Here is a 13,235-nt window from a genome sequence, read left to right on the forward strand (position 1 = left end):
TCCTATCCCAGGTCAGTCTTCCCCGTGCCTGCCCATTTGTGTGGGGCTTGGCTTCTCACATTCATTATCTCATGTCACCCTAACAGTGGCTTCAGGGAAGCAGGTGGAGTTTGAAGGAGAGGCAAATCACTCTTGGCTATGGTGATCATGGGAGGTTTCAGAAGAGGTGAGCATTGATACAGACCCTTCAGTGTGGGTCTTACTTCACTTGACAAGAGATGAAAATTGTGTCCATGTAGAGAAGTGGGGAGGAGAAAGCCCTGCATATGTTTAGGGACATTCTGAGTGTTCTGGCTGAAGTGGCAGATTTGTGAGGTGGAGCACAAGGAGGTAACATTAGACAATCTGTCTGTCACCACAGATTGTGGAAAGGATCAAATTCAACTTATAATGAATTTAAAACCCCTTGCAACTCAGTGTGTTGCCACGGAAAGAGAATGGGGCAACAGAATCAGACCTGTTTTCACTCCTCAGTTTTGTGACATACTAACAGAATGACCTGGAACAGCTTTCCTTATGTGTCAGAGTTTTAATCTACTTATCCCTAAAATTGTCATAATACCCACTTTCTAGGGTTGTTGTAAAATAAAATAATGTTGTATAATGGATTTGTTTTTTGCCCTCTCTTTTATGTTACCTCACTATGCAGAAACCTTCTGTGAAGACACAGAGACTCCCTAGTGCTGTATTCATGGTTCTTCACAATCAACAGGTCTTTGCCCTTTAAGCCTTACCCTGCCCCAACCATCTCAACTTCATCCACATTACACTGCTCACTGTTCCTTGAATGTGGATTATCTGCCCTCCTGCCTGCCCCCACACCTTTACCTTGTGGGCACCTCTTTGGAGCACCTTTCTTTTTTCTCTATATCCTAGTCCTCCCCATCCTCTATCCCCTGCTCAATTCTCATCTGTTTCTGAAGCCTGATCCCCAAATCCCACCTGAAAGTAACCTGCTCTTCCTCTAAAATCCTGTAGTACTTACTGTCTATATAGTTCCTTCTCTGTGTTGAGCTCTTAGTTACCTTTTAAGCTACCCCTTAACTCCCACCTTTTATTCCAAACTTTAACATCTGCATAGCTGCCTGGCACAATAATGAGCAATACTGCATGCTTCATAAATATTTGTTGGTTCATTCTTGTAGGTGATTGGTTGAGGAATGAAGGAAGCCTGTATCCTAATAGAAAACATTCATGCCTGTGGTGGTTATAAGCTAATAATACACAGGGAATTGCAGCTTCTCAGAGAGGACCTTTTAGAAAGGTCTAAACAGTAGAGAGTTATCTCTTCAATTCTTGGGATTCCTGCTGAAAACCAATTCCCTTCTCCCCCGACTCCATTTAAAGCCAAGGTGGTTGGTTTCTAGACTCTTATTTCTCCCAAGGGCACATGAAAAATGGAAAGCTCTAGTTGACCTGAAAATTCTAGTTTAGAATTCAGGTATCTTTGAAAGAGACAGAAGTACAAAACACTATAATAATACAAATATAAATGTTCAAGTATGAACATGCTCTCAGCCAGTCTGTCGAGTAAGTGGAAACAATTATGCAACAAAACTCTTCAGTACAGGTTTTTAAAGTTGCTTTGAGGCTTATGTTTAGTCAGATTCAAGGTTCTCATCTCTAGACACCAGACATAAGAGTTTTCCTATGAGTTGTCAGATTTTTCCCACAGTGTTATATAAGAGTGGAACTGGCTTATAGAGTCACTTGGTCCATCTCTTTAATGTGGTGATTTTTAACGAGAGGGCGATTTTGCCCTTCAGGGAATATTTAGCCATGTCTGGAGATATTATTATCACAGTTGGGGGATGCTACATGGTGTGTAAGTAGAAGCCAGGGATGCTCCTAAACATTATACAGTGCATGAACACCTCTTTCTTCCCCACAACAAAGAGTTACCAGGCCAAAACCATTAATAGTCCTAAAGTTGAAAGAATAATGGGGAGAGAAAGCTGATAGGATTAGGGGTAAAAGAAATTAATTCGTAGAATCTTTTTTTTTTTTTTTGGGGCGGGGGGACAGCCTTGCTCTGTCGCCCAGGCTGGAGTGCAGTGGCGTGATCTCAGATCACTGCAAACTCTGCCTCCCGGGTTGAAGCGATTCTCCTGCCTCAGCCTCCCAAGTAGCTGGGATTACAGGTGCCCACCACCATGCCCGGCTAATTTTTATATTTTTAGTAGAGATGGGATTTCACCATGTTGGCCAGGCTGGTCTTGAACTCCTGACCTCATGATCTGCCCGCTTTGGCCTCCCAAAGTGCTGGGATTACAGGCATGAGCTACCATGCCCAGCCAATTCATAGAATCTTAGAGAAGGAAACATCTAGTAGTTTTGACATCTGTAAGTGAAAAAATGAGGAAGAAGTTTAATTTCTGGAGGAAAGAAACTCATGCAGGTTGTTGGCTTATTTATGCTCCAACTTTATTTCCCAAAAGGAATTTTAAATGATTTAAGGAGGGTGGCAAGACTTCAAATTCAGAAGTCATTGGAAGTTAGAACCAGATGTGATCTTAAAGATCACCAAGTTCAATTCACTTATTTCACAAAGGTTAAATGACTTGTCCAGGGCCTCACAGCTGACTAGAAAAGGCATAAACTAGAACCTGATCTATTTGCCTGCCTCCAGTGCTCCTTCCCCCAATCTTTTCACTTAACTGAGGCTTTGTTAATCTACTGTGGTCTTCCTTAATCTCCAGTTTATTGGTAGAGATTGACAGTTTCCCACTTGATTAAATGTTGTCTGATACTCTTGTTTCATTTCTTTGCCCAGGTTAATAAGCTCTTCAAGGGCAGTGAATCTTTCATCTCCATAATATCTGCCCCAGTGGCAAGTAAGAGGTACACAGTCTAATGTGTCATCATCAGTGGATTGATCGATTGTGTACATGTGATGCTTTGAAGAAAACATCTTACACTGTGCATGTCACTGAGACACAAGTTTGGTTGCATAAGGATCGTTTCCACTCACTTGATTGACAGATTGGCCCAGAGTATATGTACATTTGAACAATTATATTTGTGTTAATACATTGTACCTTTGTTTCTTTCAAATATATCAAATTATAAACTAGAGTTTTCAGATAAACTGGAGCTTTCCGTTTCTACTATGCCTGTGGCAGAAAAATAATGTAGATAACCAACCACCTTTGCCTTTTGCCGGAACAGCAGATAACTCCCTCTATTGTTTAGACCTTTCTAAAAGGTCCTCTCTCGGAAGTCTCAATTCCCTCTATACTAGCTTGTAACCACCGCATGCATGAATATTCATTAGTAACCTCACCTCCACCTATCCAAAAGCCTCAGGAATGGCTGAGGACGAGGTAGGCTTTGTAGGTCTGTAGGGCTTATATTTGTATATTGTAGTTGTCCAAATATGGCTAGCCTTTAAAGAGCTGAACAAAACAGAGGCGCAATCCCATCATAAAAATGGGCTAAGGACATGAATAGACAATTATCAAAAGAAGATATACAAATGGCAAACATACATATAAAAAAATGCTCAACATCACTAATTATCAGGGAAATGCAAATCAAAACCACAGGGCAATACCACCTTACTCCTGCAAGAATGGCCATAATAAAAAAAATTAAAAAATAATAGATGTTGGTGTGGATGTGGTGAAAGGGGAACACTTTTACACTGTTGGTGAGAATGTAAACTAGTACGAGCATGGAAAACAGTGTGGAGATTCCTTAAAGAACTAAAAGTAGATCTATCATTTGATCCAGCAGTCCCACTCCTGGGTATCTACCCAGAGGAAAAGAAGTCATTATATGAAAAAGATACTTGCATATAAGTGTGTTTATGGCAGCACAATTTGCAATTGCAAAAATATGGAACCAGCTCAAATGTCCATCAATGAGCGGATAAAGAAAATGTGGTATATATACACCATGGAATACTACTCGGCCATGAAAAGGAATGAAATAATGGCATTCGTAGCAACCTGGATGGAATTGGAGACTATTGTTCTAAGTGAAGTAACTCAGGAATGGAAAACCAAACATTGTATGTTCTCACTCATAAGCAGGAGCTAAGCTATGAGGACACAGAGGCATAAGAATGATACAGTGCACTCTGGGGACTCAGGGGAAAGAGTGGGAGGGGTGTAAGGGATAAAAGACTACACATTGGGTACAGTGTACACTGCTCGAGTGATGGTTGCACCAGAATCTCAGAAATCAGCACTAAAGAACTTATTCATGTAACCAAACACCACTTGTTCCCCAAAAACCTATTGAAATAAATAAATTAAAACAGAGGCCAAAAAAAAAAGATGGTCTCAGGTAACCCCTCAAATATCATACCAGGACCATTTGGCTATGAGGAGGAAGAAGAACTCACTAAAATAAGAAAACTAGTTTCAGTTTTTCAAAATATTGCCTCAAATAATAAGATAAGTTTTATTTCTCTTGATCAACAATTTTGACAATGAAATTTTAAATGATGCCACAAATAAAAGTGATTATCCCTGGAATGGCTGACTGCAATGCCAAAGGTTATTCCTGAATACATTTTTATGGTGGCATTCTAACTGTAAAACCTGGTACCTGATGGAATGTTGACAGATTTGTAAGTGCTCCCATGTAAATGGTGTTAATTCATTATCAAATTATGAAGTACTTAGAGGTGTTGGCCAGTTAACTCGCTAGACTCCCTCAAGATTCCTTACCCTACAGCATTGCCTTTGGGGGATGGCTGCTCCGATATATTGACTGCCCAAAAGCTTTACCCTTTTTGATGTACCTTGAGGAATGGAAAGGGTCCATCTGCTGGAAAGGAAAGGGCTTGAAGTTTAAGTAAAATGAATTTAAATGGGGTTTAAGGTTTGAGAACCTTAGTAAACTACTTGTCTTCCTTGCTCTTTCTTGTATTTGCTTCACTGTGCCATAAGTTGAATGGAGTCCTTTGTTTTGGTTCATCTAACTGCCTTATTTAATGTGTGTTCTGGACCCTTCCCAAGAAATGCTACAGATTTAAGTTGAGGGCCTGGGATTGAGAGAGAAACAGACCTTGTAGGTGTCAGACAGCCTGCTTTAGCTCAGCCAAAGATTTAGGCATCTATGCTTTGCTACAGTTATAAAACCGGGAATCTTCCCACCCAATAAAATGGAAGTTTTTATTGAGCTTTCCTTTTAAATAAAAAGAAAACTTGGAGAATAAACCTTCTGTTTGTCATGCCAGCCACTAGAGGGTAGAATAGCCACATTTCCTACTACAGATGTAATTTAAAGAGAGGGACTATGGTCAGAATACATTTGCCAGTGCTTGTCAATACAGATGCTTTTTGACTTATGATGGGGTTAGAACCACATAAACCCACTGTGAGTTGAAAATATTAAAAGTTGAAAATATGTTTAATACACCTAACCTACTGAATATCATGGCTTTGCCTAGCCCACCTTAAACATGCTCAGAGAACACTTATATAAATCTACAATTGGGCAAAATTGTCTAGCAACACAGCACACTGTAGAGCAGGGGCCCCTAAACCCTGGGCCACGGACTGGTAGCAGTCCATGGCTTGTTAGGAGCCGAGCGGCACGCAGAAGGTGAGTGGCAGGCAAGCGAGCATTACTGCCTGAGCTCTGCCTCCTGTCAGATCAGCAGTGGCATTAGATTCTCATAGGAGCACGAACCCTATTGTGAACTGCACATGCGAGGGATCTAGGCTGAGCACTCCTTATGAGACTCTAGCTAATGCCTAATGATCTGAGTGGACAGTTTCATCCCGAAACCATCCCCCCAACCCCCCGCCCATGGAAAAATTGTCTTCCATGAAAACAGCCCCTTGTGCCAAATTGGGAACTGCTGCTGTACAGTATCGGTTGTTTACCCTCATGATTGTGTGGCTGACTGTGAGCTGTGGCTCACTGCCACTACCCAGCACTGGGAGAGTATCTTACAGCATATTGCTAGCCCAGAAAAAGATCAAAATTTGGAGTACCGTTTTAGGGCACAATTAACCAGCAGAAGAGTTTGTTAAAATGCAGCTTTCTGGGCCCTACGCCCCCAGAGGTTCTGATTGGATAGCTCTGAGTGGAACTTAATATCAGGGGATTCTCACACAGGTATCTTGGATTTTACTCTGAGATACGCTGATCTATAAGAGTTTTGGGGCATGCATTTTTGCCTATCTTTTCTCTTGGGATTACAAAGCAAAATGATTATTTGGAGGAAAAAAATCTTAATAACAGAAACCAGGGTATAGGAAAAAGCTAGAGTGTTGGTTAATTTAAAGGTCTTTCCCTGCCTTTGTCTAACATATTTCAAAGGAGACTCACTTTGTAAATATTCAGAATCAAAGAAGCTACTAAAACGTTTTTATTGGGAGTTTTACTTCAACCAGTAAAGACCATAGAATCCTTAGACTACAAATCTCTAAAATTTTTGATAAAATATCCCTTCTATGACCATCTCACAGCTCCCCTAATTTTATCCTTTATGGGTTATGTGGTTTAGCTCTGTGTCCTCACCCAAATCTCCTAACTGAAATCCCCGTTTGGATCGTGGGGCGATTTCCTCTGCTGTTCTTGTGTTACTGAGGGAGTTCTCATGAGACCTGATGGTTTAAAAGTGGCAGTTTCCCCTGTGCACTCTCTCGCTCTCTTGCTGCCAGGTGAGATGTGCCTTGGCTTTTCTTTGCCGCCTGCCATGATTGTAAGTTTCCTGAGGCCTCCCCCAGCCATGAGGAATGGTGAGTCAATAAAACCTTTCTTCTTGATAAATTACCCAGTCTCAGGTATTCTTTATAGCAGTATAAAAATGGACTAATAAAACTGGTGTCATGAAGACCCCAAGCCTAATGTCTTAGCATTGTAAAATATAGTTGTGGAGACCTTACAAAGAGTGTATGTAATTTTACCATGATCTTGATTGAACAAGTATCAAGATTCTTTCTTATGTGTACAGATTCAAGTGTAGTAATGCACAATGTCCTTCTAGTAAGGATGACAATTTTATTTTTGTCAGTGCCCCTAGAGAGCAATGGCATCCTCCTGGGGAAAGTTTTGCCATTGCTTTTAAATAGAAAAAACATGATAAAATCATTCGAATCTGTGATAGGATTCTACCTTTTAAAGAGTTAAAGAGATAGTGGGAATGTGAGTAAAATGAAACTTCGTTCTGAAGCGAGGACTTAGACCAATGAAAGAATGGTATGAGTTTTTCAGAGAGACGAAAAAACAGTCTATCTTCTGTGAGCCCTCATGGACCAAAGAATACAACCCTCCACCCCCACATATTTCATATGAAGATTTCTGAAGATTTTCCAGTGTCACTTCCTCTTTCCTTCCTGGTTTTTGGGGGAGTTCTATGATTATATGTCAATGAAAAAGGAAGTTCTGTAATCTTCCAATCTCTTTCTCTCTCTCCTCTCTCACATGCACACAAAAAAATATAAGAAATCTTTTCAAAATTAAAGGCCAGAAATCTACATTGTGTCATTTTAGGTGTAATTCTATAGAAAAAAAGATGTTTTGCAGAAATTATGCTGCCTTTATGAACTTTAATTAGTAACACTTGTAATAATCTACACGTTATTAATCTGTCTCCTAAAATTTATTTTGATGCTGATACAAATTATTATACTGAAGGAATCCTCCCAGTAGAGATACTTCTAAAAGAGGTATTCCTTGAAGGTTTGGTAAATTTCCAGTTATGTTAGATTAACTACTTAGGAAGCCTCTATATAGTTAAAATCTGGAACAAATGATTAAATGAGAATTTGTGCATTATCATAATAGAACACAAGACTTATGGTGTTAACTTTATTATAGAGAATTTCTGTAGCTCACATAAGAAATTGAATCCTTTCAAAATGGGGGGGCTGATGAATAGCCCAAATTTGGCTCCCAAACTCTATTAGTTACAAGTGTGCCAAGAATGGATTTCTTCCCTCCCCCCGTCCCCCACCAGCACTTGGGACAGCCAAGAGGAACCTGGGGTGATGGGAATCCCTTGACTGGTTATCTCTGCCTCTTTATCTGTTTCCCCCAGTGCCACACAAGCATGTGTTTTGTTTATGCCATTATGTGACAAAGTTGGGAAGACTTTGTTCTTAAATTCTGATTTCCATTGTTCATAATTTTATGATCAGTTGATCGATGCCTTCCAAAATATTACATGTACCCACTCTCAGTAACTAGAAAAAGATCTCATGAAGCAGCAGCATTATCATTGTCTGTTTTGAAAGAGCTAAAATTAAGTTTGCCATTCCTTCTAGAGTTCTGGCCCAAGGTGTCTTAAAAACAGTTTTAATAAACATTTAGACCATCATGTATTTTGTAATACAGTTGGGTCACTGTTGATTCCTAAGATAAATGTGTTTAAACAGAAGCTTTCTCATTCATCAGCAGCCTCAGCTTTCATCCAAATTTATTTAATGATGATGCAAGCCCATAGCGTTGGTGTTGCAGTTCGTCACCATGGAAGTGTTTCTGTCAACAAATCCTCGCTTTACTATCATGAAATTGATTTTGCAGGGGAAAGGAGGATAATTGTGAAAGCTTCCTTTTATTCTTAAAGATCTTCACAGTTTGCCTGGATGTCTAAATGAATTGTATTTAAAATCAATAACTGGCAATAAAATTAACCACACTAAATTAACAATTATGAGGTTAGAAAAAGGGAAATGGCAATAAGCTACTTTGTCTGAAATCGTCTTTTTGGAATGTGACTTGGGGACCATACTTGTAATTTAAATGTTCCCTGAAAGCTGTTGTTCTCTGCTCAGAAGTATGGATTATCCCCAGGGACTCCCATGAGGCAGATATCAGAATTTCTAGGAGGATTCGGCTGAGTTATTCTCATCTATATTGTAAATGGCATAATAATCACAGAAGAAATTCACACTATATTACTTCTTTCAACTAACATACTGTATTTTTTAAATATGCCTTTTCTATAGCTTATGTTCATAACTATATTTGGCTTTTATTTGCTTGTTTAAAAAAACTGTAAGAGGTTAAAACAAAAAAAAAACTGTAAGCTTTTGAATGCAGGCCCCTTATGAGCAGGGTAGGTAGCACCTACATTAAGTAATTCAAACTGTTTTGGGAACCCCATAGGAAAAAGAAACAAGAATGACATTTGCTTTTTTTTTTTTTTTTTTTTTGCTTTGAAGTAGAGTGTTCAAGAGTTTATGTCACAGTGGCTGGTTCCAGATTTGGTTGTAGACATACATGTTCTGTGGGAGGTTTGATCTCTGGTAGAAATACAGTCAACTCTTGATTTGTCAACGTAACTATATTTCCAAATGTACTTTCTCTGGCTTCCTATCACATGTCAGAGCTTTTTAATTTTATCATCTGCTTCTATGTGCTCATGAAAACCAAAATTATTCGGTAGTATTTTATTTCATTATTATAAACATTTAAGTTCCTAATGTAGTCTAAGCACTGTGCTGGGCCCTAGAGATACTGAAATATATCCCAAGCATGAAGTTATGTTTGCTTCTGAAAGATCTTATAGTTCACTTTGAAATCAAAGAGATGTAATTTTTATTTATTTGAACCACTTTTCTCTCCTCTAATATGTGATTAGAAGTTGACCATAAATGGGACATAGGTCCTGTTTGTTTTTAAGGAAGAATTAATAGAGACTATAAGCAAAAGACAAAATTCTATTGTACATGCAGAAATATAACACAGAATGACCAAAAGAAAATTCAGCAAGCAATGGTAAAAATAACAAATTATTTACTGTTTTATAATGTTAAAGTATTTCACCAAGACAAGTTGCAGTCAAATTAAAGTGAGTTATGGAAAATGAAATACATAAAGATGTATTTATACAAGTGCAGACTAAATATTTTCCATACAAGTATGTAAATGAAAAGATATACAGTAAGTGCACACTCGATATGACTATGCAGGCAACAGTTAGTTTCAGATACTCTTGTATAGTTCATGCACAAACCTTCCCAAAGTACGAGTTCAGTCAGTCTTGGGGGATATGGAGGGATGATTAAAAAAGGATTGAGTTCCTTGCAAAAATATCAGTATGGACTGGATGAGGGTGAGCGTGGTCAGTTATATATATTACTTACTGTAATTTGTGATTGTCGAGGAAGAGGTGTGGCTGTTGGTGTGATAGTAATACTGCTGGTGACTTTATTGGTTGTTTTGTTTAGTGCCCCGTTAATTAAGCCTTGAGTTCGGTTATCCTGCAGTGGTGCTGAAGGGCTGGCAGGTCTCACAGGGCTGGCTACAGCTTGCATGTAAGGACTTCCTAAGTGAATGTGGATTTTATTATCCTCAGTAGTTATCACACTTGAGCTATTACTGTTTGAACGCTGAAACTGCCATGATGACTGCCGGTCTGGGGAGACTCTGAATATCGCATGCTTGGCACTGATTTCTATTGGTTCTGGGGAGCGTCCCTGCTCAGGAGAGCTAGCTGAACCAGTCACAGCCAAAACCTGAATAGGGGACATTGTCCTTTCTGGAGTTAGAGAACCACAAGACTCTGGGGTCTGTGCTCTGGCAAAGGTTGCCATGGTAATTGGGGACATGCCTTGTTCTAAATTCATGAGGTCTTCGGTAGAGGTTTTGGACTTTACTGGTGTTATGGAGGCGTTTTGGAGGATGGTTATCCTTTGCTTTGGCGTGCCACAGTTCGGTATCACTGCAGTACTCGTGTAAGAGTGAGGACTCTCTGTGGTTGGACTTGTGATTTCAAGAGTGGCTGTGTTTTGTACATGGTCTGGAGTAACCTTTATATGAAGTGGCTGCCCAGGTGTGTGGCTTAGGACTAGATCTCCAGGTTGCACAAAGTTGGCATTGGGTTTAGTTTGTATTTTTCCATTCTGAAGATGGCCCTCCTTGGATTTCATCCAGGGAATCCATAGCTTTCTGTTAACAGGACATGGAGTAGACTGGCTGCATTTGAAGGACAGCACAGATCCCTCATCATTAGGGTCCTCGTCTTGATTCTCACTCTCCTCATATAACTGACCATTGATGACTGCACGTTCCAGAGGAATGAGGCTCTTGTAATCAGGTGGTTCATTGTCTACTGCTTCTGTCTGAACTTCTTTAGAAAATACTTGAGGATCGGAAATTCTTCTTCCATTGAGACTAGGCCTGAGGCTCTTATTGAAATGCCGGTACCTCTCTAACTCCTTAGTGAGGTTTTCAATCTCTCTTCCTAAATCTCTGTTCCTGTTTTCTTGTTGATTTAGTTTTTTTTGCAGGACTGAGTGATCTCCCTGGAGGTGACATATTAGGTCTTCAGTTGCCATGTATTCATGAATTTTCTCTTTTAATGCATCCACTTCTCTTGAGAGGTGCCCTGACTTAGCTTCTTCTTCTTGAAGCCTTTTGAAAAGCCATTGTTCATGGCTGGTCTCTGTCTTTTCTGCTAACTTGTACTTAGCAAGTTCCATTTTAACATGTTCCAGCTCTTTAGATAAAAATTGAGCTTTGTCTCGTTCATTAGCATACCTTCGTTCTAGAGTCTCATATTCATCTTCTGTTTTAATGAGGTCATCCTCAATGGCTTTCATGTCCTTTAGCTTCAGTTTCAGTCTTTCCACTTCTTGAGAGAGCTCCTTAATCTTATTGTTTTCTTGGTGTAATGCTGTTGTGGATTTCCCAGAGTCTTGATTTAATTTGTTTTTTAGGAAATCTTTCTCAATTGCTTCCAATGATTGAAGCCTATTTTTCAACATATTAACTCTTGACAGGAGATCATTTCCTTTCTCTTCTTCCGCTTTCAATTTGTTTTTTAAATCATCTCTCTCCTTGGTTATGCTGTACATCTTTTCTTCTACATCGGTTTTGGACTTGAGCGCCCTTTTAGTTTCCTCGATTAACTTCTCAGTAACTGTTGTTACTTTATTTTGCTCCACTTGAAGCTGAGAAGAAGCAGCTTGTAATTTATCTTCAGTTTTCTTTAATTTTTCACTCATTGTTTTCCGTTCATCTACAAACATCACAGTTAATGTTTTCAGTTTAGTTAAATCCTCTTTTAGAGTGAATTCTGTCTTTTCTAGCCGACTTTCAATGGCTTCTAGCTCTTTGATCCTTACTTTTAAACTCTCCAGTTCTTGAGACAACTGCTTTGTGGTCATCCTTTCTTTTTCTAAATTGCATTTCAGAGAGTAGCATTCTTGTTTGCTTTTGTTGAAAGCGTCTTCTAACTTTTCCAGAGCCATAATTCTTTTACTGAGTTTTTCAACCTCTAGTTTAAAGTCTTTACTCTGTAACGTCTCCCTTTCAAGCCTCTTATTGAGATCTCTGCACTGCTCCTCCATTTTTATGAGCTCTTCATCTTTCCCTTCCATATCTAGCACACGTTTCCTGAGCTCTTCCACTTCAGCCATGATACCAGCGTTTCCATATTCTCCCTTACTGATTTTTTCTTTTATATCTTGCAGCTCCTCTTCTGCTTTTCGTAAAGACCTGTTTGTCTCTTCTAACTCATCAATCTGCCGGCTGAGTGCTGCCAGCTTTTGTTGAAGCTGGCGATTTTGACTGTCCTCATTGGTGAGCTTCGCCATAATTGTGTCTTGGTCCTGGTGAAACTTTGTGGTCTGCGTTTGCAGTTCCTTCTCTAGTCTGGTTGCCTTCTGCTCTTCCTCCTGAACTCTGGCTTCAGCAAGGGCTAGTTTGGTATGTGTTTCCTTTGCATTTGTGGTCAGCTCTTGGATTTTCTGTCTTTGAAGGGTGAGCTGTGCCGTCAGCCTTTGCTGTTCATCCACCACCATCAAAGCAAAAGACTTCAGCTTGGTCAGCTCCTCTTTCAGGGTGGTGACCCTTTTCTCCTTTTCTTGCTCCTTCTCCTCCTGAGACTTGATTTCTTGATCAATTAGCTTCTTTAATCTGAAAAATGTAAAGTGCATTTTATTTTGTGATTGATGCTTTAGTAACTCATCGAATGTACTTAAATATATATGTAATTTAGAAATTATGTAATTATATGAGCTGTGTCAGTTCATATACAATATGCAAAAGAGTTCCTGAATTTGATGACAGAGGAAAATCTTGATAAAGTTATCTTGCTTTTTTCTTTGACTACCATTGATCAGTAACAGCTGCATTTCACCAGGAGCCTTAGTAAAAGAGTAAGGGCAAGAATATTTAGTTTAAATTGCTTGGGTAACATGTAATTAGTAGGCAGTCTGGCCTGAAGGCTGTGAAAATAGCCACAAGCTTGAGATGATGCAGTTAGACCTGGCTTCAAGGCCGACCCTACTCTTACCAACTAATTGATCTGGGCAGTTATTTAA

General features: G+C 39.4%; 2 protein-coding genes across 3 annotated transcripts in view; one reads left to right on the forward strand and one right to left on the reverse strand.

Moving 5' to 3' along the window:
* The window catches only part of CMSS1 (cms1 ribosomal small subunit homolog), a 360,423-nt gene that overhangs the window by 20,587 nt on the left and 326,601 nt on the right, over window positions 1-13,235 (forward strand). The gene's annotated exons all lie outside the window — the stretch shown is intronic.
* The window catches only part of FILIP1L (filamin A interacting protein 1 like), a 107,173-nt gene that overhangs the window by 14,419 nt on the left and 79,519 nt on the right, over window positions 1-13,235 (reverse strand). For both annotated transcript variants that reach the window (XM_055110201.2, XM_055110199.2), the window contains one exon: window positions 10,053-12,828. In XM_055110201.2, coding sequence (XP_054966176.1) covers window positions 10,053-12,828 — 2,776 coding nt within the window. The remainder of the gene's footprint in view (window positions 1-10,052; window positions 12,829-13,235) is intronic.

Source organism: Pan paniscus, chromosome 2 (assembly GCF_029289425.2).
Source record: "Pan paniscus chromosome 2, NHGRI_mPanPan1-v2.0_pri, whole genome shotgun sequence".
Taxonomy (NCBI): Eukaryota; Metazoa; Chordata; class Mammalia; order Primates; family Hominidae; genus Pan; species Pan paniscus.